We start from the raw sequence: 24,526 nt of genomic DNA, 5'->3' as shown, positions 1-24,526 counted from the left end.
ACACTGGAACAGGACTGCACCTCAGCACTTAACAGGCACCGCACCCATGAGCCAGTTTGCAAAGGCTGAAGGGTAAACCATTGGCCAAACGCACTAACAGTCCACCACGGGCCAAAGGCTAACCACACCGACCGTCTCCAAGCTTGGGGAGAACTGCTCAGCATGATCACGTTTACATATTTTCCCCCATTTAAATAACCACCAGAAGTTCAGGAGGTATGAATTTCCTTTCCTCACAACACAAAATGACCAAAATATGCTCTGTATGATCAAGACTACTACTGACTACTACTGAGATCTATGGATTTTAGGATTCACCTGAAAAAAATTCACAGCACCATCAACAGTCACTGAGCCTGGGCGCTGGACGCCAAGAAAGAAACATAACCACAGCTTGTCATTTTAAATTTCTGGTTTTAAGTATTGAATTTGTGAGATACAGCATATACTAAGAATTAGAGGTGATGGTAGGTGTTTGTTTCTCGTTTGGAAAAAGCCAAGCTAGCTGTTTCCCCCTGCCTTAATGGTATATGATGAACTAAGCTAATTGCCTCTTGGCTCTTGCTAATAAGCAAATTCACCAGAATTACTTCAGTCACAATATTAACATGTGGTTAACCCGTTCAGAACCCAACTGAAGAGCCCGCCTCTTCCTCTTTTCATGCAGTCAACCATGCTTGTTAAAAAAGGGGGCTTGGCTCTACCGCAGTCCACTTTAGATGATGTGGAACAATGTGATTGCCTCAAAGACATCTAATCAAGTCAAGTCTGAGCATTTAGGTGGAGTCAAGTGTCAGCCATCATAGATATAGACATCCTGGAGCAGTTATGTCTATTATAATGGACAGACTGGACTGACAACTTTTGTGAGGTTTCTCTTGTCAGGATTTATCCTCACCTATCTGTCCCGGCAGCTGTCTTCCCCGAAAGCGCATGCAGACAGTAACACTGAAGCAGTTTAGGTTCTGGTGGCCCTCGTGGCACTGTGGCACAGAGATGTTGATGGAGACAGGCAGGAAGATGGAGACATCCACCGTAATGACAGGCCGGGTCCTGCAACCACACAAACCGACACAAGGACACAGCGAGGGATAGAGTAGACATTAAAATACTGAGAAGTAGAAGAAAACAGTGCAGTGTCGCAGAGAATGATTCTGTGACTCACCTCAGCAGCACCACACTATCTGACATGAAGGCTCCAATAGTGACATCTGAAATGAAAACATGAACATAATTGATTTGTAAAGCCATACAGAGGATATAAATAACATGCAACATCAGCTCACAGCACTCTTTACACCTGCAAATCCAAAACAATGCACAGAGGGTTTTAACTGTCATGCTGGCTAAGTCTGAATGTCAGCCGAGGAATGCAGTAAACAAGATGCCTCTATCACGAGTGTTTGCAGCGCGATTGCAAGAGAATGAGAGTCAAAACCATCAGAGTGGAAAACAAATATTTCATCATCTCATCCTTTCATAGTTGAAGTTTTTATCTTACTTTCTGACGTGGTTAAGCCTCCATCTAGTCTGGTATGTTCTTACCCGCGTATCCGTTGCCATCCATGTCCACATTGCCTGAGATTGACTGGCCAAACATCTGCAGACCAGGGTTTACACTGCGCCCAGACAGTTTCTATAACAGATAATACCAGCCTTCAAGTTAACACACGTGAGCCAATATGGAAAAAAAACAGCACATTGTGTGATGTGTTTTTGCTCTGTGTTTATTTTTCATAGAGGAATGAACTCCGCTCCTATAGATTTAAAGTAAATAACCCATATGTTAGCTTAGTATTAATACTGGAAACAAAGTCCCCAAGAACACTGCTCAGCATTGCTTTCAATTTTTCCCAGTGGCCACTCACAGTATTGTGGCAAAAAATACCCTGTGGCCAAAAAACAAAAAAACTACAAATTCCCAGTTTGTAAAAAACAGAGCAGAACAGGACACCTCAAAATGATCATGTATGAATTCTTCTAATTTGAATTTCTGAGTCATGGTGGTTTTATATTATTGTGTCTTATATCTATTTTTTTGTCATCATCACAACGTAAAGTGTCAGGACAAACACTACTGCGCATAATTAGTGGGCTGCATACCCCCAAAGTAAACTTTGCAGCTTTGCATTTACACTAGACAAGCAGTTCTTATTAGACTGAATAGGTGCATCTGAGGGCCCAGTATCTAGATTTAATAAAACATCCACAATAGAAACACAGGGGAAAACCTACCCTGACAGTGAAATTTAAAAGCTAACCACACACAAAAATTACCTACTAACAGCTTTAAAAGCCAAGAAATAGTTGAATCATGTAGCTCCTTGAAAACCCCAATATGTCATGTTTACACTGACATTTTTATACAGATTTAATAAAAAAGATAAATTGTTAATTAGTGAGCTTTGGAGATGCAGGTAGGTGGATTGTTTTGGACAGAGGTTAGCAGTTTCCCCTGGTCTTTATGCTAAGCTGAGCTAGTCACCTTGCGGTTCTAGCTCTATACTTCAAAACAGCTCCGATTTGGCATTTTAAGAGTGATTTTTAACACTGAAATTCTTTCTAGTTGGCGAGCCATGGTAGCTTACCAAGTAAGGCGTGCTAAGTCCTTACTGCGTTTGAGTCCAGCCCTTTCTCTCTCATTATTGAAATAAAGTCTCTCACTCTCACAAAAGCAATAATGCAAAATGCAAAAGATAAAAAAATCTTTGAAGTCACTAACAAAAAAAAGTCCATGATGAACTGCTTGCTCCTTATTCAGAGCTACGTGGGTGTTTTGTGTTATCCCGGAACTACATCACCACCTGCAAGTTTACCACACATTACTCAGCTACTGCAACAGCTTGATGCACAAGGTGAACACATGGGTTTCATCTAAATTTAGCATGCGGTGGTGAAGCTATGGAGAAACTACAACTAGAGATTAAAGTAAGAATAAGATATTCCATTGCTTAAATTAAAAACAAAAATATGCGTGATACTGGCATGTTGTGTATTCTAGGAACAATTCCTACCAGGGAGTATTTCTTGATGATTCCTGTAGCGTCCCCATGGTAGATATAAACTGCTCCTCCATAGTCATCCTCTTTAGGCGCTCCTATAGCTACATCTGAAGGGACAGAAAGTGTACAGACAGTGAAAAGTCAGTATAAAAATGAATGAGAAATGACTGTGTTTGTGAATGTGTGCAAAAGCTTTCAGTAATCCTGAGAAACAAGCTGTTACAGTTAGACAGACAATTAAGTGTTGTTAGTGGCCATTAAACCTGTGCGAGCTCTGAGAGAGTGGAAACAAGACTATAAAGTGCTGGCATGAGCACTGAAACAATGTCTCCTTATCCCATTTCAACAGAAAGTCTATATATAAACTTTCTTTTCATAAATGAAAACACTTCCTCGCTATGTGCTGCAGCATACCAAAGCAGAACCGGTAGAGTTCAGTAATCTTATTTTTAAATATCGAACAATATTCAACTAATTATTAAAAGGTAGAATAAAACAAATAATTTGTTCTCAGTTAAAATAAATGTGTATTCTGATTTCTGCAGTAGTTCTTCAAATTAAATAGTAGCAGTTCGGCTGTAAATAATAGCTTGTCAGACAGGGAGCAAGTCTGGCTCTCGACACTGAGAGCGACGAGTTATAGGATGAGTTATGTTTCCCAGCTGCCATCTTTCTCTGCACATACTTGATGCCAGGCTGCAAGCCTCGAGGCGTATCTCACACAGAGATGAAACCGGGCAGTAGCCACCAGCCTCAAGCATAAGATGGGCGCCAAATCGAGCCCTCACAGCCAAACCCTGCATGCGTGCCAGGAAAACAGACAGCTAAATGTATGTCTCTCTGTGTGGATAATTTGTGTCTGGATGACTTTGTGCACACAAGGGTGAAAGAGGGCAATATTTCCTCCTCGCCATATGCTTATTGAAATAAAATGTCTGTGAAAATGAGGAGGTTTGTTGCGCCGACTGAGTATCTCAACCAGCCAATATTGGCTCGGGGGCTGATGTGGGGAATATAAACTGAGTGACTTACTCACCAGATGACAGAGGAAATGGATTCGTTGCATGACTACATGACAAAAATGGCTCCAAATACTATTGAAAAGTGGTTGCCATTGCCTGGATTATAAATTCATACACCAATGGATGACCATTAAAGGACTTCTTTGAAAACACGACCTCCATCTGAGCTCTGACCTGTCACCAGTGATTACACTGCTGCAAATGGTTGACGTGCCCAAATAAAGTTTAGTGGTTTCAGGACAAAAAACAGTAGTTTTGAACTGAAAGACCTCATTTTTGGTGCATTTGAGGACTCTCTTGCTTTATAGACACCATGTTTTTTTTTCTTCCAGAGGCTGATTCATAAGGATACTTTTTATAAGACTGTCACCTCCTAATGTATCACTACAAAACAATAATTAAACTTCAAAAAAGCAACATAAAAAATAAATGAATTCACAGGTTGTTATTGTGACAGATTACATTTGTAAAGAAGGTTTTAAGTTACAAGGGTCACATGATAGGAAACATCTTGAAACTTGTGGCATGGTTGTTGAAATGGTCAACACCACTAAACAACAAAAAAACATGTTGGAGAAATCTATTTATTAAGACAAATCAATGAAGTGAAAAAAGGTTTATTAACTCTTTGAAACCTGGAGTGACATCACATTTCTTGTGCTGCTTTCAGAAGCCTTTCAAAAGTATTTAAACCTCTGAACCCTGCGCAAATTGGAGCTATTTCTTTAAAAAACATTGGAAAAAAGGCAACAAGGCTACATCTTGGTAAGAAATTTTCCACAAATTGCAAGAAATTAGTAGATTTAGAAAATTATTTTTAAAAAAATAGGTAACACTTTCTAGGGAAACGAGAAAAAAGCTAGGGGAAATTATGATTAAATGATCATTATTATGATGACATATTGGAAATTATGTAACAGAATTATAATACATTGTAAGCACTTTTTTGAGGTCATTTAATTTGTTTGTTTCTCTTTTCTGTTTATTCATTTTTTTAAGTTATTATCATTATTGTTGTCATTTATTTTTAAACTAATTTTCAGGTCATTTGTTGTACCTTTTTGCTGATTTCTGGGTCATTTCTAATTTAATTGCTCATTGTCTTCTACTCATGATATTGAAAAACATCAAGCCAATATGCTGAGGTTTCAAAGGGTTAAAGTGGGCTTTTGCAAAAGGACATCTACACAACTAGGAGTCTGATCATGGGAGGCAAACAAATACATATAACTATTTTTACAGTTTTTGTGCAACATGTAGCTGATAAAAGATCAAATAATGGGTTTGTGAACTTGAATCAAAGGATGCTTCCAATCTAATTTATCAGTTACAGCCCTGATGACAAGCCACTTCACATCTGGACATTTCTAAGTTACCCTATCTCTATCTGACATGCTGTCGAACATCCTCTTGTGTTGCTAATGTGGGTACTGCATAAAACTGGAAGTGTACAGAATGCAAGGGCAATGACTAAGATGAAAAGTTTAAAAGATAAGCTCATAAGATCTCCAGTGTGGTCCTCTACTTCAGTGGTTCCAAACCTTTTTGGCTTTTGACCCCTTAAAGGAAAGCAGTGCCTCCTTGTAACCCCATGTCACAGGTTTCAGATGCCTATCAGTTATGAGCAGTTTCTTCCTTTCCTCTGACCTTCTCATGTTCTGTTATTGAATTACTGTTTACGGCTCAAAAAGGTAAAACTATCCAAACTTTTGAAGAAAAACAACAAAAGTGAATAAGAAATCTTTGCCTCTTCTCTTCTTCCCCACTAATCATCTATCATCCATTATGCTGAAGGAGTCCCGACCAACGGGTTGGGTATCAATATATTAAGTAGCTGTATTTGTTTTGATTGGCAAAATACAGAATGTTTAAACACTAGGATTGTACTTTCCCTTTTAAACATATGGAATACTTCATTAAATAAATCATTTGTTTACAATACAATAAAAGATCTAAGAAAAACATATGAGTCAGCAAGGACGGTTCTTGATGTGTAGATTAATGCAATTTAAAAACATCTTAAGTGACAGCTGTGGAGGACTAAAACTAAATAATTTTCACTGCTGAATAATAGCTTGATAATTTTTCTAATAATACATTAGTTGTTTGGTCTCTACAATGTCAATAACATTGTGAAAAATGTTGATCAGTGTTTCCCAAAGACCAAGATGACATCTTTATGATGTTTTTCTCCACGACCCAAAGATATTCAGTTTACGGTTATAGAGGGGCAAATGAACCAGGAAATATTTACATTTAAGAAGCTGGAATAAATTTTTTTCATATTTTCTCTATAAAAAAAGACTCAAACTGATTCATCAATTATCCAAATAGTTAAATAAGGTGGATAACTTAAAGGTCTAGTGTGCAGAATTTAGTGGCACCTAATGGTGAGGTCATTATATACCATTTCTAACAATATATGCCCTTAAATCCTAAACACTGGACCGTTAATGGCTGACAACTAATCTAATCTTTACTTTGCAGCTCTTGAATGAGCAAACTTTATCTGCTGATGAAGACCACAGGATGCTTTCAAAAGCAACATTAGGCAGTTTCTAATGTTTCTTTGTACTGACCTTGATATCCATCGTCATCTATGTCTCCAATTGCAGCGATAGATTCTCCAAAGTGTGCATTGAAAGCATTGTCACCACTCAAAACCGCGTCCTCTTCCATCACCCCCTGAGAACAGAAGCAGGCAAGATAACCGTTTATATACTGGGCTGGCAGAAGAACAAAGAACGGCTCTGCTGAAGTGAAATTATTGCTCTCAGATAACATTCTTTGGCCACGACTGCAGTTAGCTGGCTTAAATTCAAACAATTTAACAACTAAACAGACAGTCAGCTTCCTCATAATAATCATAAATACAAAATGTTCCAACAGAAGCTCGAGTCTTGGACGGTTAAATCATTTCACAGCAGAGTCTCACAATGCTCCGCGGTTTTATTCTACTATCACAATAACAAACACGGTCAGAAAGAAATCAAACATGAGCAGAGCTACAAATCGAGATTGCAAACAATAACGGAAGTATAGAAACATCTGACAAAGTAAATTTGCAAGTGGGTCTCGTGCTCCCGCTGACCCGCATGATCCCACTCACGTTGCCCTTGCTGAGGTACACAGACACCTGGCCCTCATCCCGGAGCTGGCTGTGCATGGGTGCCCCCACCAGCAGGTCCGACAGGCCGTCCTGGTTCAGATCAACTGCACACAATGAGGAGCCAAAGTAAGAGCCCATCTGGAACCAAGCCGAGCCACAGAGCAATGGGTCAGATCACAGACACTTCTTCTTCAGTTCATACCATTGACATACAATTCACGCTCTGACTGGATTTACTCCCCTTTTTATATCTACACCGACAATAAAGGAATATTTACAGAACTTACGACTTAAAGCCACCCTGACTTCCTTTTATTTACTCTGAATGGGGAGCATTAGCTACCTCCCTGGCTTTAGTTTCTGGCAAGTGTGTTCCCTCTTTAAATCTGTTGCTGTCTAAACAAGTATGGCAGATATAAACAATGCAGTTCTGACAACAAAGCAGGCAGCGGAGCGTGCCTGCAACGCAATGAACTACATGACCCCTGGGCTAGATTTAAAATATGGTCATATAGTATAACAACAGCCTCAATGCAAAATATGTGCTGCCATATAATGATTAAAAACAGGACATGACCACATCCGTACTCATACCATTTTCCCTGAGGCTTGAAAACTCTTCACCAAAGACGCACCGTCGATTTTGAAAATGTAAACCTGTGCGGGAGAAAAACAAGTCACTGTAGCGAGAAACACAAGAGGACTTCAACTCAACAGCTGGAAATGATGCAAAAGAAGAAGTCCCTACTTTTCCACTGCCGCTGTGCTGAGGCGCCCCTGCAGCTATGTCAATCACATTAGGAGACGAGAAGTGTCCAGCAGTCACAGCATAGCCTGGAGACACAGATAGTAATCAGTTACAGTGCTTTTTGCTATAATTTTAACATTTAAAGGTCCAGTGTGTAGGATTTAGGAGGATATATATTGGCAAAAATTTAATATACTATACGTATGTTTTCTTTAGTGTATAATCATCTAATAGTAAGAATCACGGTGTTTTTATTACCTTAGAATGAGCCATTTATATATATACAGGAAGCAGAAGAAGATCACAATCTTGCACCGCCATGTTCCTACAGCGGCCCAACACGGACAAACCAAACACTAGTTCTGGATGGGGGCATTTGTGTTTTTGCATCAGTCACCTTAGTTAGTAGCCCCTCCGCAACAGAAAAACACAGATTTTTTCTTCAAACTGCTTACTGTCAAACTGCTTTATTTAGCGTTTTTACCAGTTTTAATTGCCAGTCTGTTTGTTTTGGAGAGGAGTCATCTACGGATGATTCAGCTCTTGGTAAAAACCCTGACATGCCAAACAGCAACAGAGAAACACTGTTTTTTTAACGTGAAACAACTTTATTCAGTGTTTTTACCTATTTTAATCAACTTGTCCGTATGTTTTGGAATCAAGGAGACCTCTGTGGATAATTTGGCTCCCAGTAAAAAACCTCCATAACAATGAACATTGAAGGACATTGAATCCTCACTGCTTGATGCCACTAAATCCACCAAAATCTTTCACACTGCTCCTATTACACAATCATCCTTATGAACAGGCTCTCACCAAGGTAGCTGTATCTGTGGGAGTCCACGTCTTCTTTATTCGGGCTGTAGAAAGAGTCAGAAGTCAGGTTGTACACCTTGATTGTCCCAGTCCAGTAGTATGACCCCGGTGCCCCCATCACCACCAGCTCCTGAAAATGAAAAACACATTCATCCAGATGACTGATTCACCTTTTTATCTGCGCTGCCACAGCCTGCTGAAGACGTGGGGGAAAAAAGAAAACTGCTACTGGGTGAACGTCTGGTTAACCAGTGGCCACAGACTGGTTTGTGTTATCTGCTCTTAACCACATGGCCAGACGGCATGCTGCCTCCTTTGATGTGATGAGGAATTCAGAGCACAAGCAAAACTGACAGCTGTAAAATTAGTTGTTGAAGGCTTTTTGTTGTGATGCTCCACAGCTATTAAACGGACCAGAGCATGACAATTAAGATGCTCTGTTTAAGTACTGTACCTCTGCTCAGAGTCCTGAGTTTTATTGCTGATTTTTAGTTAAAACTGTCACCACAGCTACCTAAGAGGATGTGTATTCACCTCTGAGGACTCAAACAAACTGAACAACACAGTAAAGACCCCACTCAGCATTATACTGTATATCTGCTGTGCTGTGGTGTCAAACATCTGGGTGCCGTGGTTCAGACGAGGATACGGTTTAACGGTTGGACGTCCTGTCTTTAAATTCCTCGCATTCTTCCGGTGGGGGGCTCGTTCGAATGCTTTAACAGATCAACACTGACGTCCTCAGTCTGTGGAGAAGAAGTGGGCTTGATGATTTTCACTTTGGCTTAAAACAGTAGCTGCATTGTGTTATCAGGATCTTTTAATTCCTGAGGCCAAGAGTCTTATCATTAGTATTACTTACAGCTTTCACATGATGTGGACAAAAACATCTCATACGGTAAAATTTGACAAATTTCCCGATACAAGCTTCTCACATGCCTACATGTTATTTCAGCTAATGTATATAAATATATACTGTGGGTTGTTTCATTGGGAGGTTACGTAATAAAATCATGAAACTAATCCCTATAACGTGACATCATACACTGCTGCAAGCGTTCACAAAAGCCATGAACATAATTTTCAAACGCTCTTGAAACACATGTCAAAGAATTCGAAATGTAATGTTCAACAAGTTAGCAGGCAGATCATGTGATTTATCCCTTTTTAGTATATGTGAAAGGAAAAACTTTTGAGTGCAAGCTGCACGCTCTTGAGTTTATCAAGCACGTGTCTTTGTAAATGTAAGCAAATAAATGTAGAGTTGAGGGCTAAGTTTCCCACAGCTCAAGAGGACGCCTTCACATGTAAAATAACGTTATTTAATAAAGTAAAAAAGAAAAAAGGCTCAAATGACATGAAATTTTTGGATGACTTTTTCTCACCAATTTCACCCTGAGGGCACTGCTGTGCTCCAAGGACACATTTTAAGTCACTTACAGTCCACTGTACTTGTCTGTGTGTCCCAAATTGAGCGTAACTGTAATTTGAGACTTGGAAAAGGACCCTCACAGAATATGCTGCTCACAGGCAACATCAGGAAAGAATTATGCTCTTAATGGATAAAAAAAACTAAATGTCTGAACTGCTCAAATATACATTTTTAAATTGAAATTTATACCTTAAATACACATTTTTTCCTGTCAAGCTATATTTTTGCTATAATGCACTTATATGTTAAATCTTTTTGACCTTCCTCTCACCATTTCTGCTCCCTGCACCACATTCAGCTTTCCAAGATATTTTCAGGACATAAACATGTATTGTCCAACCACGGATGATTCCTTACGTTTATACAAAAATAGTAAAAATAGAAAAAAAAATATCAACTTACCAATGCATACTGATTTTGAATGTTTTAGAAAGTTATAATGCTGATTTTTACTCAGTATCTATACTATCAATACTACAATTTCACTCTCTTCTCTCCAACAGATGCCCTTTTTAAGCCCATACCCACTTTGTACTCAGGTAGCTATCTATCATAACCCATGTGGACCCACTTGGGTAAACCCATTCATGAGTGAAACTGGCATGGGGCCTTTATGGAACCTGTGGATAATCCCATATAGGCCTCATTTTTCAACCCTTATACTACCCACATGAGCCCCACATACAAATGTTGGGCTGGGATATAGGCTTTCTGCACGGTTTTGTTTTATTTTTTAGTACTTCTTTGCTTTTTGAATGTGAGACAATCTCAGGCTATGGAAAATGTGCACCACCGCAAGAGGGATACTGTTAATGTAAAAAGGTTTTAATTATCGTTAATGTTAAATACAGTCCAGTAGTAAGTACTGTCCTAACCAAGAAAAGAAAAGTTGTTGTCATGTAATAGCCTTGGTATATTTGTCTTTCCATACAAATTTTAAATGTAATTTCCTAAATGTAAATTTTCCCCAGGGCATCCAAAATTTATATTTTTTCAAGGTGTTGTATCAAAGTTAGAAACTCCAGTATTGCTACAAAACTATAGAGCAGTGGTTCGCAATGGGTGGGTCTTGGTCTAAAAGTGGGTCGCGGGTCCACTCTGAATGGACTGCAAGTGAGTCATGAATGTGGCAAGATTATAAAATAATAATATGTGGTCATTTCTCTCATGTGTGGACATAGAACTAATGACTAAGGAGAAATCTGGACCCAGTGGCTGGACCAGTTGTTAGAGCAAACTTGTATTTTCTTAAATGTTTTATCCGTGGAGCCACACCAGGTCAAGTGAGGTCGCTACAGCCTTTCCTACAATGTCTTCCTATGGAAACATCAGTCAACAGTTATCAACAGTTAGTCAGCAGCAGAGCGCTGGCTGCTTTGATACAAATACTCATGTACAGTATATCTGACGGCAGAATTTTCCACGTCATTTGACATCTTAAACAACTTGGGGAGGAGAAAAAAAATCCCCCTCAGCCACATATATAAAGTCTCTGCTAACTATCTACCAGAGAGTCAAAGTCAACAAAGACTGAGGACGAAAATGTTCTTTGAAACATGAGACGTGTGGTGCTATTAAGGCAAATCATACATTTAAGTGAGAAAATTTGTCACCTCAAAAAAAAGAGGCAGCAATGAAGATAACTAAGAGTTTGTAATATTATGTAACATGAAAAGAATGTAAATTGTTATTTGATGTGATTCAGCTGCTCAGTTTATCAAACTGAGTGTCTGGACAACAGAGTCTGGATGGCTCCAAACAACTCTGTCTATGTGAGACTAAAAGAGAGTATTACATGGATTAAGAAGATGAACAAGCACTGTTACTGACCTCCGTAAAAACTCCCGCTATCCCGGCTTGGCACGAGCCGTGCTCTTCCCCATACTTTTGCTTATAGTCTGTAAGAAAAAACAAACCACAAATTATTTCACTGTGTGCTTGAGCCAGCGTTTACTGGAGTTTTTCCTGCATTCCATATGGAGCTAGTCAAAGTCCCAGTCCCATCCACGAGGAGTCTTGGGCCAGAAAGCAGACTGGGAGAAGAAGGGGTGAAACACCACATTCAACAAGAAGACCTCTCACTTGGATTTTGGGGGGGACACAGTGCTCTCAGGTTACAAAAATATTGAGCTTGGATCTGCGCAGAATGCACTGCAAATACGGTCCCATGCAAAGTCTGTCTGGCTTCTGCACAACTGCTGGCAACAAGAGTCGCGGAAGGAAGTGAAATCCTGACCTGAGAGCGCAATTAAGGTGTAAAACAGGCTTTGATAAATAGCTCTGAGTCACATATGAAAACATATGAAGAGCACATTTGCAAGAGTCAGCTTCAAATGTTATGCAGCACATTATTTTTTATATGGAAATTGGTTTTTAGTGTTGTAGAGAGTGCTCAAACGAATACAACCTGCAGCACAAATGGATTTGATTTACTACAATCATAAGAAAATCTGATTTCTACACTTTGCAAGCAAATCTTTCCTGAAAAGCACCTGATTTCTGGGAAAGCTAAAAATGTGTGCCACAATTACACATTTGTGAAAATGTTTGTCTTCTACAAAAAGGTGCACAGGGAATATATCCTCACACTCATAACTAGAATTACCACCTCGCGGCTGTATGCTTCAATGTATCAGTCGAGTTGCACTGACAGTTTACATCCATGTCTGTGAAAACATGGATGCATCACACACGTCTTCAAACGGGAAACACAGATCTATACAATCAGCAGAGTTTCAAGGTGGACACCCAATATTAGTGTCACCAATTCATTATCTGACCAAATGTCTTCCCTGCTGTTCCTGAGATATGATGCTGAATAATGGGCAGAAAAGTGTTTTTCCAGAACATAATGATGTCACGCTGACCTTCAACCTTTTTATTATAAAAATGTCATCATTAGCATAGGAATTCTTGAATTTAGGCCAAAAGCATGTTTGAAGGTCACAGCAACCTTACCCTTTGACCCGCAAACACCAAATTGTAATCAGCAAATTCTTGAGCCCCATTTGTGGCAAATTTGAGGAAATTCCCTCAAGGTGTTCTTAAGATATAACATTCACGAGAATGTGAAGGCTGTAAGGGCAGTAACCTTGACCTTTGATCGCCAAAATCTAATCAGATCATTGTTGAGTCCAAGTGAATGTTTGTGCCAAATTTGAAGAAATTCCCTAAAGGTGTTCTGGAGACGTTCCCAAGAATGGGATGGACGGTCAGACAGATGATCAACCCGAAAACATAACTAATGCGCAAGGAAAGATTACACTTTATCTGCTCACAACTCACATCCACACTGAGGCAATAACCAGGGTCTTTGCTTGATTTTAATTGGTTATGACGCAAAAGGGTCTAGAGCCAGTGGACTTAAACCAATAAGATAACTCACCCCCAGCAATGTGTTTGATCTCTTCTAGTGTCTAGCTTTGTGAGAACTTAATATGGTTTAAAATGAAGGAAAATCCTTATTAGATTTGTATCTCTACTGTACCTTCATAACAAGGGATGAGTGGCTTCGTCATGCCCTGAAGAGAGGGAGGAATAATGGAGCAGTATCCATGTGGAAGGATATGCTCCGATTCATAGTAGACGTTTTTCCAACGGTGAGCGCAGGCCTGCGAGAGAAAAAACAAATTCAGACACACGTTCACTTTGTAAACACAAACACTTCAGACTGCAGGCAGGCTGTTTCTCCGCCGTGCTGATTGTTTGAGCCCCTTCTGGGCTGGAGTCAGCGCGTCTCTGCGGCTGTCAAATGAGCGTCAATGACAGGGGGACATAAAGCCCAGCCATAACCATTGACCATAACAGCTATGGTCTGTGGTGTGAATATCGCGGCTGCAGCGTGAGATTTCTTAAGCAGCAAGAAAATTTTCACATCATATTTTAAAAGTTTTAATTTCAAAACAGATCCTCCGGCCCTCACAGGCAGCTGGAGAAGCCAAGAGTTCAGACAGCGGAAAAAAAAAAGTGGATCAAAAGACAAAGAACAAACTCTCACTTTATTATGCTGCTGTTGAAACAGGGAGTACATTTCTAAAACTGACAGCGAGTAATCCTCAAAACAATATTTTGCCGCTATGTTTTTCAAAATAAAACATTCCACAGATCAATAGGCCAACAGGATAATATGGGCTCGATTTCAAACTTTGCCACATAAATGTGTAAATGTGGTAATAATTTAGTACCCTGGGGGGATGGTGGTGGAGCTCCTGTGGCTCTGGGGACAGATCTGGACGCCTCTGTGCAGACAAAGTTCACTTCATTTCCCCTTGTGCTGTTTAACTCCCCCAGCACCCCCCCCCCTCACACACACACACAGCCAATCTAAATGAATATAAGAGCTTGGCAGATCGTGGGCGAACACATAGCATCAGATGACTGTCTGGAAGCGAGTTACTGTGTTGAGAAATGTTTGTGTTTCAAAGGACGGCTTGGACAACAGTAGTAGCGATACCAGCGTGAACTCTCCCTCTTGAGTAGAAGTAGATTCTTTCGGGGAAAAAAAAGATCCATCAGCTGACATAAACACAGAAAAAGGCACTCTTGCAGCAGTTGACAAGTTCTGCCGAGGCAGCAGGGAAGGGTTTTATGATTCTGTGCTGTTGTCATGTTCTTGTTCAGTTAAAGGCCTCGGTGGTCACAAACAAGGCCCTCACTGAAAGCGCGGATGAAATCACCACTGTACACATCTGCCAAGCAGCCGTTCCTGTTGCACAGAAACGTGAGTCCATTCAGATGAGATAAAAAAAAAAAAAACAGGCACAGCAACACGTGGCTCCGGAGAGTCACCACCTTTCTTTTATCATACTTTGTCTGGGCGGCCAAAAAAGCTTGTTGTTATACAACTCTACACTCGAGTTCCCAAGACTGACAACTCCAGGAACTTTTAAAATTTTGGGTCATGGTTTGAAAATCACGCCAACACATTCCACTGAGGTACAAAAAATGGACCAAAGACAAACATATTGAAAGGAATAGAGGTTTAAAAGGCCAAACTGATATCTGAACGTCTGTTTAAAGGAGTTTTTTTGAAGTGGGGTTGTATGGGGTACTTGTCCATACAGAATACTGCACACAGTCAAAAAAAAGTCAATACTCACATACTAATCAAAACTAAAAAATAGAATTTGATATGATACTCATTTGCAACAGTATCAATACCAACAGTGCCCTCTGCACCTCCTCATTGACACACAATTACACACACACAGGCCGTCCCCTCACTAGCAGTTGAATCCATCAGCTGTCGTGCATAATGCCGTCAGCTCGGACTCACAGCCAACCCTACCAGCTCTATTTGATCAGCAATGAAAATGTGGTGCCAAGTCACCAGAGGCACAGAAATAAACAGGGCTGTAGCAGAGTAAACATGCATTTTATTGTTTACGTTTTGTTTCACTACCTAAGACAACCTAAAAATACTGTTGTCATTGATATCTTACAGTAAGATTGCTCTTTTTTTCACTGCCTGAGACCTTTTTTCTCATTTTTCCCTTTGTGCTATTGAAAATGGTATCGTGTATGGAGTAATTTCCTGAGTACTGGTTTTGAGTAATAAATTCTAGTATCTTAACAACCCTGATTCAAATTCACCAAAGTCACACAATAACACAAACTAAGTGATTGAGGCAGCAGTAGAAAAGCAGCACCTGTGTTCAGTAAGCTCAAATTACTTTTTTTCCTCCATGGAGTCTGGTAGCTTTGACGAGAGCATACAACGGCTTCCCTGCCTGAACGGAAAACTTAAACAATGAAAATACTCCCAATATAGCGTACACTTACACTGATAATGATTTTTTTATGTGGGACTTTTTGTAGGTGGCTAAAACACATCTTGTTGCTGACTGCATCCATAGCAGTACATTGCTTAGCTTCTGTGTTGGACTGCAGGCTGCTTCTCCAAACTGAGGCAATGCCAACTGACATTTACTGTATGTAACACACTGACTGTGGATAAGGGCCCTATACAACCCCATTTCAAAAAATCTGGACCATCCCTTTAAAAAGGAATACTTGTGATTTATTTGACTCCTTTAAGAGGTCAATCAGCAGCAGGTATTCAAACACATCAGCCATGAGTTTTTTTTCTGAGCTGCCCAGTCCACCAGCCGGCTTCAAACTGTCCTGTAAGACTGCTGGTTTCCTCGCTACCTGCCGCAGCAGACGGGGGGTTAACATTTAATGAAAGGCTGCCCTTGGACGGGACCACCGCAGAGGGGCCGAAGCCTAAACAAACTCTGCCAGCTGCCCTATGATCTCTGTGCAAACACCCAGCCAAGCACCTCTGGGATTAGCACCACTAGTTAGTTCTCTAAATCTCTCTTCCATTTTCATAAACAACAATCTACTTTTGACAAACCCCGTCCCACTGACTCTTCCAGCTCCAAACACGAGGTAAATGTTTCACAGTATTATGTAACCATGCAGCCGCTTCCAAATCTGCCTCACTTTAGTTGTAACTCTGAATATGCAAAAAGTTCAGTTTTTACTTGTGAGCATGGAAACACAGAATAGAAGGAGAGGGCTTTTTTACTGTAATGTTGAGACCAGCTGTGGTTTAACAGTGCGGTTCATTGGTAACAATGATGTCGGTGTAATAAGCTCTGCTTTTCACGAGTGTACATGTTTCACATTAAACTATTTGGCGGGGTGACAGCGATGTTGCGTCCCGGAACTTACCAGTATTTTGCCGCTTGCTCTGTCCTGGCGGGCCAGGCTGACCCCCATCCACTCATCATTCCTGTCCCCTTGGCACGTCTTCCCACAAGACTCTCTCAGCTTGTTTCCTGAAAGACAATGAGAGCAGTTTGCAGACACTGAGTCATCAGGACGGAGGATGACTTGGAGCAAGTACTGTTACTTGTCAGCCATTGTCAGCTTTTGGACTTCGTTTTTATTTCTGCTGAATGTGCAAGCGCTGTTTACACAGTTGACAGTTTGAAATAATGTAGATGAAAATTTAAAAAGGCTGTGTATCTGATACAACCAAATACTGTAAGCCACTCTATTATGATTTCATGTATTGCTCAATAACAGTGGATTTTAGAGGCTGATATTACATTGATATTTGAGTGTTAAAGGTCCCATATTGTAAAAAGTTTGATTACCGTGTCCTTTAAGTCTTTAAATAAAGCATGTAAGGGTGCTAGATGCTGTGAAAGTCTCAAAACGCTCAATCCACAGAGAAATGCACTCAGTTTGTATTCAAAAACTTTGAAAGAGCCATCAGCACTTTCACTGAAGATGTGATGTCACAACTATACTGACCGTTAAACATAAACATTTTAAATAGGTCCCTTTGAATAGCCTGTTTGCAATCACATGACTGTTATGATGTGCAGAATGTAAATGGAGGGCAGGAAGTGAAACATTCATATACTATGTGAATAAGATAAAGTTAGAACATTTACATGATGTTAGAAAAAGTAGAATTTAGTCCCACTAAAGATGGACTTTAAAATACGGCTAAAAATGTTAATCTGACTGAAATCGTACTGGGAAAAATTTGAAGTCGGTCTAACACACCTAGATAATGCACACACCTGGATAATGCGGTATATATATATATATATATGTATATATATATATGTAGTCTATAAATGTAAGTATATACATGCTATGGCTGAGCTGTGTAGACTGAGAAATAGCTTTTCTCTAAGGCAGTGGATATGAGCAGATTTGTAGATGTGTCAAAAAGTTGTTTATATACTTGTTTACTAAAATTATACATTTAGCCTATTCGTTCTCGTGATTGTGACTGTCGTATGATATTTTTCCCCCAAATCCGATCATTTTTAGCCACTTTAAAATGTCCAATCTGGCAACACTGCTGACGGTGCTGTGGTAGCTCAGAGGTCTTCAGTGCGCGTTTCTGGGGTTCAGAGGGTAGCCAAACCAACATGAGCCCCCTGCGGGCATCTGTGTTTTCCCGAGAAGATGCACAGAAACACATTTAGGTCGGCAGTCGAAAAACCGACACTGAATTATCGACTGTCGACTTGCAGTGGGACTCTGCCTTAATACAGCCATGGTCAAAACTATAAACCGGAAGACCGCCAGTTAGCCAGCTAACGCTAGTTAGCCAGTTAGCACGTTAACAACACAATCCAGTACTGAAAGAGGAAGTCATATTTACCGTGCGCCAGTGAACAGTAACACAACACATCAGGAAACCTGTCTGTTATGAGCTCAGTGGCTAAAGAAAGACAAGCTTACCTCTTGTAACTAGTTTTTTTAAGACGTCACTGCCTGTTGACGTTACCTGTTTGTTTACTTCCTCCCTCCCCTTCCTTCGCTCGTGCGCTGAGCTAAACGGCCAATCAGACTCATCATTCACCGACGGCCGATTCGACGCGTTAAATCGGCCGGAAAAAGCCAACGACGGCCGATGAGGGCCAACGTGAACCGACTGCCGACCGTCGGCTTGGTGTGTCATAGCCTTTAACCCTTTGAAAACTAAGCAAATTCGCTTGCTTTCTATCAAAATACAGAAAGAAGAGGCAATCAACTTGTCAAGACACGGCACAAAAAATGTTCAAGAAATTAGTAAGACCTTCAAGAAAAATATCTGAACATAAGCCAAACAACATTGCAAGGAATTACTTTTTGCTGGTTTTTGATAGCTGATATGAAATAATCACCCCTTGTTCATTTTATGCTTATTTTTCCCCCCCATGTTTTCAAAAGAAATCCAATCAATTTTCTCAGGTGTCAGAGGGTTAAATGCTTGTGAAAGGCGTCTGAACACAGCACAAGAAAACCGATGTCGATCCAGGTGTTAAAGGGTGAAACAAGTCTGATAATAGGCTATTGATCAATGTTCAATTTTTCCATTAACACGTAAACACATATTTTTAAGGATAGAGACACTTAAGGGCTGCAACAAAGGATAATTTTGATAATTTAGTCATCTGAATCAATTTCAGAAAACAATGAAAAATGTCCACTCCAAATTCAGTTGGAAGATGGACTTAATATAGATTTATGTAACACTTTTCTAGTCTTAAGGACCTCTCAAAGCACTTTAAAGCACAAACACTAGGCTACCACAAAGTGCCTCCTGCTCATCTGATGAACATTCACATGCACTCACACAGAAATTTGGGAACCAGGACACTTCAACATAAGCTATAGACTGCAGGGCCCATATGAGGATTAAACAACTGACTTTAAACAAATATAAAACTCCAAATAATTTACTGTATGATGTATACAGCTTTGTGATGCTATAAACATTAGTGTATTTAAATCCTGGACCAGTTTATGATAAACAAATCATAAGGATGATTAAGAACATAAATCCAGCAAAAGTAAAAAATTAACATAAAGGTACAGTACATGACAAGAAGAATAGAGCTCCAACAGTTATACGAATAGCTGTCAGCTGTTAAATTATTCAAGTAATTTGATAATTGATTAACTTGGTTGATTTTTTTTCCAAAGAATATTTTCTGTTTCTTTTTGTTGTTGTCGTTTTTTTACTCCTTTGTGAGAGTAAACTGAATATTTTTGGGTTGTGGACAAAAGATATCTGAGAATTTTATCTTGGGCTTTGGGAAACAACCTTTTTTTCACATTTTTTTGTCATTTTATAGACCAAACAACTAATTGAATAATCAAGGAAATAACAATGAGATTAATCGACAATGAAAATAACTAATAGTTGCAGCCCTTAAGGAGAATAAAGCCAATGAAAAGACAAAGATCTGCGGCACCTCTGCAAATTTTCTTTTAAAGACTCCATATCCTTCCTTTCCAAAGTTTTATTCTGTTTCTCCCTGCAGACAACTGATTCAGCACAATGGCATGTAGCTGTGAGTGTTTCTCTGTGTCAGTGTGCTGGGAGCTCCCAGAGGCCCGTCAGAGTTCAGCTCCTCTGCTCCATGTGGCTCACTGAGCACTGGTGCGGCACACGCTCACTCTGATAATGTATGTTTTTTTTGGTGACACATTGACTGAGCACAGGGTTAATATTAAAGCCATGCGTGCACCCCGGCTTTCTTGACCACAAGAACAGAGCCGGGGACTGGGGGGGAGCTGAAGCTTTTGGCTCACGTGCTTGGAAAATATTAGCAGAAGCATAAATCATATTTATCAAAATTATTTATGGACGTCTGCAGACAGGACCCTCTTGTCTTTTTGCGTGTCTCTCCATACAGCAGGTTCAGAACTAAAAAGAACAACTGTCGCACTGTTAATAGCAGTATAAGGCTGCATTATTCTGATAAAACAAAACAGATGCTTGGGGGAGTTTAGGCAAAGAGTGGACAGAGAAAAGCTGCAGGGAGGCTCAGCATGTATGTGTGTGTGTCTGTGTGTGTGTGTGTGTGGACTGCAGCACCAGATAGTGAACTTTTCTGTGAGATGCTGTGTGTGTGTGTGTCTGTGTGGGTGCATGTGTTGTCCTGAGGCTGCAGTTAGTGTACATGTCTTTATGTGCTCTTGTATTTACGCTGCAGGCAGTGGTGACTGACCTCTTCCCAGATCCATCTCTGTGCAGCGGCGCTCTGGGTTGCTGTGAACTCGACACTTATATACAGCTCCAGGAGAGTGCACAGAGCTACTGTAGGTAGAGTTTGCCTTTGGTGCCCCTACTATTACCCTGCAGACATGAGGAGAGGAGGAGAGGATGGGACAAACACCTTGCAGTATCTCTAATCTGTCTCTGAAACCTTTCAACAACAAAAAAGAAAATCGTCTGCAGGCAGAAAAAGTTACAGTACGAACAGAAATGGCTTATAATGGGGAATATTACGCATTATAATTTGTATTCATTGGGTGTAGATGCACTCTGAGCTCCAAAGAAACTAACATTTGCCTCAAAAGTACAAATTCATTACATCACGGACAGAAAATAGCATCATTTCCAGGAACAGTGAAACATGGGACTCACCAGCGTGTGTTGTCATGATAATGCTCCAGCACAGAATAGCCAAAAAAACTAGAATTGGGTCCGCGGAACACCAAAGGATGTTCTAAGTCTATATTGTAAGAATAAGCCACTGAAATAGAGAGATAGACATAAAAAACATTCTGTACTCCCGTTTTGTGTCTCCGAAGTGGAGCCATCCCTTTGCGCATCATGCGTAATAACGCGGTTAAAGTATCCAAAAAGTAGAAGAAAGAAGAAAAAAAGCAGTCAGGGGGAATTGTCAGCTCTGGGGTTGTCAGACTGTTACAAAACTATCTTTCAGTTGTTTTCCCCTCGTCTAGCAGCGCATGTAGGCTGTGATGGCATGAGGAAAAGCTTGAGGAGGAAAGTTAACGGTCCGGTAAATAACGGTGCGTCAGCTTCTCTCCATTCTGTGTCAATCTGAGAAAGTTGTTGCTCGCAGGCTCCCTGTCCCAGAGATAAATGCGGTCACTGGTGTCAAGGTACCCAGAGGTGTGCAGGACAAGACCGGAAATAGAAGGAAGTTTTACTCAAAATAAAAGCATCGCCGCTGGTTGAACAGCTCTTATAAGTCGTGGGTTTTAATGTGAAAACTTAAACCGGAATGGGTTTTCATGCTGGTGCGCTGACACTGGTAACGCGGTCATGGAGAGACGCGGATGGTTTTGAGGCGCAAAGCATCACATTTCACCCGTGAGCTTTGGGGGCTCCGCTCACCTAAACTGTGAGATGAGGGCGCACTGCTGCCATCTAACGTTTCCCACTCACAGCATGCAACTTAATTTTATTTACATATTCATAGATTTTCATATATAATTAATGCAATTTTAGATTTTTTTCTACTTTTTTCTTTTTTTAAAGGAGAGAATTTTTAGTGTAAACTTCACTGCATTTAAGTTAAGTTACAGTGACTGACAACCAGATCAAAATCCTTGTCGGTGTCAGCATTAATAAGTGGTGGAGCAAATTTTCAGATCCTTTACCCAAATACTAATACCACTCTGTAAAAACACTGTTGCTCATAGAAATCATCTTTTCAAAGAAATTAGAGACCTAATAAGCTTTGTTTGTTTTGCTCGCACTTACTTCTGTCGTTATTACTGCCATTTTTTCTAATTTTTTCTTCTTTGCTTAGGTTTTTTGATCTTGTCTTGCTAAGCACTTTGGGCTGCATCTTGGAGGTTATAAATAAATGAAGTATTTATCATCATTATAAAAAAAAACCCAAACATTTAAAGCAATCTAATAAGTAAAAAAAAACAAAACACTGCAAGTCATCATATTTGAGAAGCTGGAGCCATTAAATATTTTGCATAAAAAACGACAAATTATGAAAATACATGCCAATTCATTTTTGAATCAATCAAGTGATTATTTCAGCTACGTTAATTTTCATATGGTTTGTGGGCAAAGATCTTGATTTGTAAAGTAACTTAAATGATCTAATATTGTAGTGGAGGAAAAAGCACAATATAATCCTCTGAAATGTAGTGGAGTTTAAAGGGGCATGAAAAAATTACCTTCAATTTGTACTCGAGAACAGTACTTGAGTAAACATACTCAGTGACATTCCACTACTGTACTTGACTATTAAATTTTAGTTTAGGGTCAAATACTTGTATGTATATCCTTTATATGGAATTGTTGCGGAGGATTTTTTTTTTTTTTAAAAAAAGGTCAAACAAGGGTTACCTTCACCTAAGATGTGACCCCACCGGATCTTTAAAACAAAGATTTGCTGTGATGTCTACATTCCTCATACCTCTATTTCAACAGGACGTTATCATACTTTACCCTCTGTTTGACAGCCTAAACAATGTAAAACCAGGTAATGAGATTACCTATTGCATTTGACACAAAAGATACTGTATGATAATACGGATAAAGGAGTGACAAAAGGTGTTCTGTAAATACGTTTTAATTTGTTAATTTGAAAATGTATAGCAAGTCATATAGTGCCCTATAGTACAGTCTTAATTATCATAATACAATGTACAGTTTGTGTTTTTTTGTGTCTCTATGTCAGTGTAGTGACAAAATATAAAGCATAGAAAAGCTGTGTTAAACAAACAAGGTCCAGAGGCCAGTATATCTTAATGTGGTGCGAGTGCACAGTTAAAGGGTCGTTTACAGTTTTACAGAGGAAGTGATTCAGACAACAGCACAACACAGAAACCTAATAAATCAACTGACCTGTCAGCATCAACACGTGATAATGATATAATTTATTGCACAAGCCAATCTGTATAGACACAATCTAAAATAAAAAGGAAACAATTTCACTTCATCTAAAACATATAAATTAACAAAAACTTAAATTTCAGGGTAAAACTAGATTTGTGGAAGATTTGTGTTTCTGGCATATTCTCTAATTCCCTCGTACCTTAAGATATATTCACTCATACAGCACCACACACACGCACACATAACACTTATGCCCCAGTGTGTGCTCACATACAAACCCCCGCCCCCCACACCACACACACACACACACACACACACACACACACACACACACACACACACACACACACACAAAATGACAAGAAATACAGAGAAGGGCTTAATCAAATCCATGGCAGTCTTTCCCTTCAGCAGCAGCAGCAGCAGCAGATTTTCATCCATTAATACCCGAAACATTAACACGCTCATCGTAACCAAGGCTGTGAAAGGAGAGAGATGAGACCGATTCAATAAATCTTGCACTAAGAATAATTGAGGTGAATTTAGTGAATGAGCTCATGAGATTATCCTCAGCAGGTAACTGATGCTTACAGTGGCTTTTGAGTCTTCTTTTTCCAAAACCTTTTGCGCTTGGTCTGGAGGAAACTTGAGCATGGAGGTAATCACTTTGGCCATTGTCTGAGGAGGATGAGCAGCAAATATATAAAAAAGCTTTAAAATCAGAATTTAAAAAAAAAGAAAAAAGATTTAATATATTTTTTCAATCTCTGTTTCCCCTGGTACAAATTCTCAACATCCCTTTCATGAAACCAGACACGCTAACGCCCTACCTTTAACACCATGATCCAAACAAATCGAGCTTGTTCTTTGTCAATTAAAGCTCAACAAGAAAAAAAAATCAACTCCAGGCCTATCTGCCAGTGTGCATGCATTTCCCCGTAAACACATGGGATAATCAGAAACAGAGCTGCTGTGTAGGAAACCTAACCGTGCAACTAACACTAAACAAGGCCAGCATGCCTTTGAATGGCAAGTCTGCGTCATGCGAGATGTATGTGCTAGCAGGCAGCCTGGGGGACATCCTCCGCACCAAGGAGGTCTGCTGTGTTGCCATAAAGACTAACTGTTTGCTGAGGAGCTGGGAAAATCCCGCTGACTTTAGGACCATGTCAACAGCACTGTTAATTAGGGAGATCACTGTTAATTTTACCCAGAGTGGCTGGACACAACATGACTTTTATATTGGCGTCCTAAATGGTTTCACGTTTTGTGTGGCGGACAGAGGTCAATGGGTATCCTGCCAAAAGAAGATGTGATGGCCT

General features: G+C 39.9%; 2 protein-coding genes across 6 annotated transcripts in view; both read right to left on the bottom strand.

The window, feature by feature from the left end:
• Nucleotides 1–21,499, bottom strand: part of itga9 (integrin, alpha 9) — a 65,244-nt gene extending 43,745 nt beyond the window's left edge. Inside the window, exons 1-14 of the mRNA XM_042502004.2 lie at nucleotides 21,021–21,499; nucleotides 20,602–20,729; nucleotides 16,808–16,914; nucleotides 13,617–13,740; nucleotides 11,960–12,027; nucleotides 8,698–8,827; nucleotides 7,882–7,967; nucleotides 7,728–7,790; nucleotides 7,134–7,271; nucleotides 6,604–6,709; nucleotides 3,015–3,109; nucleotides 1,546–1,636; nucleotides 1,166–1,211; nucleotides 899–1,053 (exon numbers count right to left, since the gene is read on the bottom strand). Coding sequence (XP_042357938.1) covers nucleotides 899–1,053; nucleotides 1,166–1,211; nucleotides 1,546–1,636; nucleotides 3,015–3,109; nucleotides 6,604–6,709; nucleotides 7,134–7,271; nucleotides 7,728–7,790; nucleotides 7,882–7,967; nucleotides 8,698–8,827; nucleotides 11,960–12,027; nucleotides 13,617–13,740; nucleotides 16,808–16,914; nucleotides 20,602–20,729; nucleotides 21,021–21,211 — 1,528 coding nt within the window. The 5' untranslated portion in view covers nucleotides 21,212–21,499. The remainder of the gene's footprint in view (nucleotides 1–898; nucleotides 1,054–1,165; nucleotides 1,212–1,545; nucleotides 1,637–3,014; nucleotides 3,110–6,603; nucleotides 6,710–7,133; nucleotides 7,272–7,727; nucleotides 7,791–7,881; nucleotides 7,968–8,697; nucleotides 8,828–11,959; nucleotides 12,028–13,616; nucleotides 13,741–16,807; nucleotides 16,915–20,601; nucleotides 20,730–21,020) is intronic.
• A 1,423-nt stretch (nucleotides 21,500–22,922) lies between these two features.
• The window catches only part of golga4 (golgin A4), a 28,947-nt gene continuing 27,343 nt past the window's right edge, over nucleotides 22,923–24,526 (bottom strand). For all 5 annotated transcript variants that reach the window (XM_042501530.2, XM_042501532.2, XM_042501531.2 and 2 more), the window contains 2 exons: nucleotides 23,796–23,882; nucleotides 22,923–23,683 (listed from right to left, as the gene is read on the bottom strand). In XM_042501530.2, coding sequence (XP_042357464.2) covers nucleotides 23,669–23,683; nucleotides 23,796–23,882 — 102 coding nt within the window. In that variant the 3' untranslated portion in view covers nucleotides 22,923–23,668. The remainder of the gene's footprint in view (nucleotides 23,684–23,795; nucleotides 23,883–24,526) is intronic.

Source organism: Plectropomus leopardus, chromosome 13 (assembly GCF_026936395.1).
Source record: "Plectropomus leopardus strain MGB_pleo_1.0 chromosome 13, ASM2693639v1, whole genome shotgun sequence".
In the NCBI taxonomy this organism is placed as follows: domain Eukaryota; kingdom Metazoa; phylum Chordata; class Actinopteri; order Perciformes; family Serranidae; genus Plectropomus; species Plectropomus leopardus.
The sequence above is the reverse complement of the archived record's forward strand: the minus strand, read 5'-3'. Positions and strand labels throughout refer to the sequence as shown.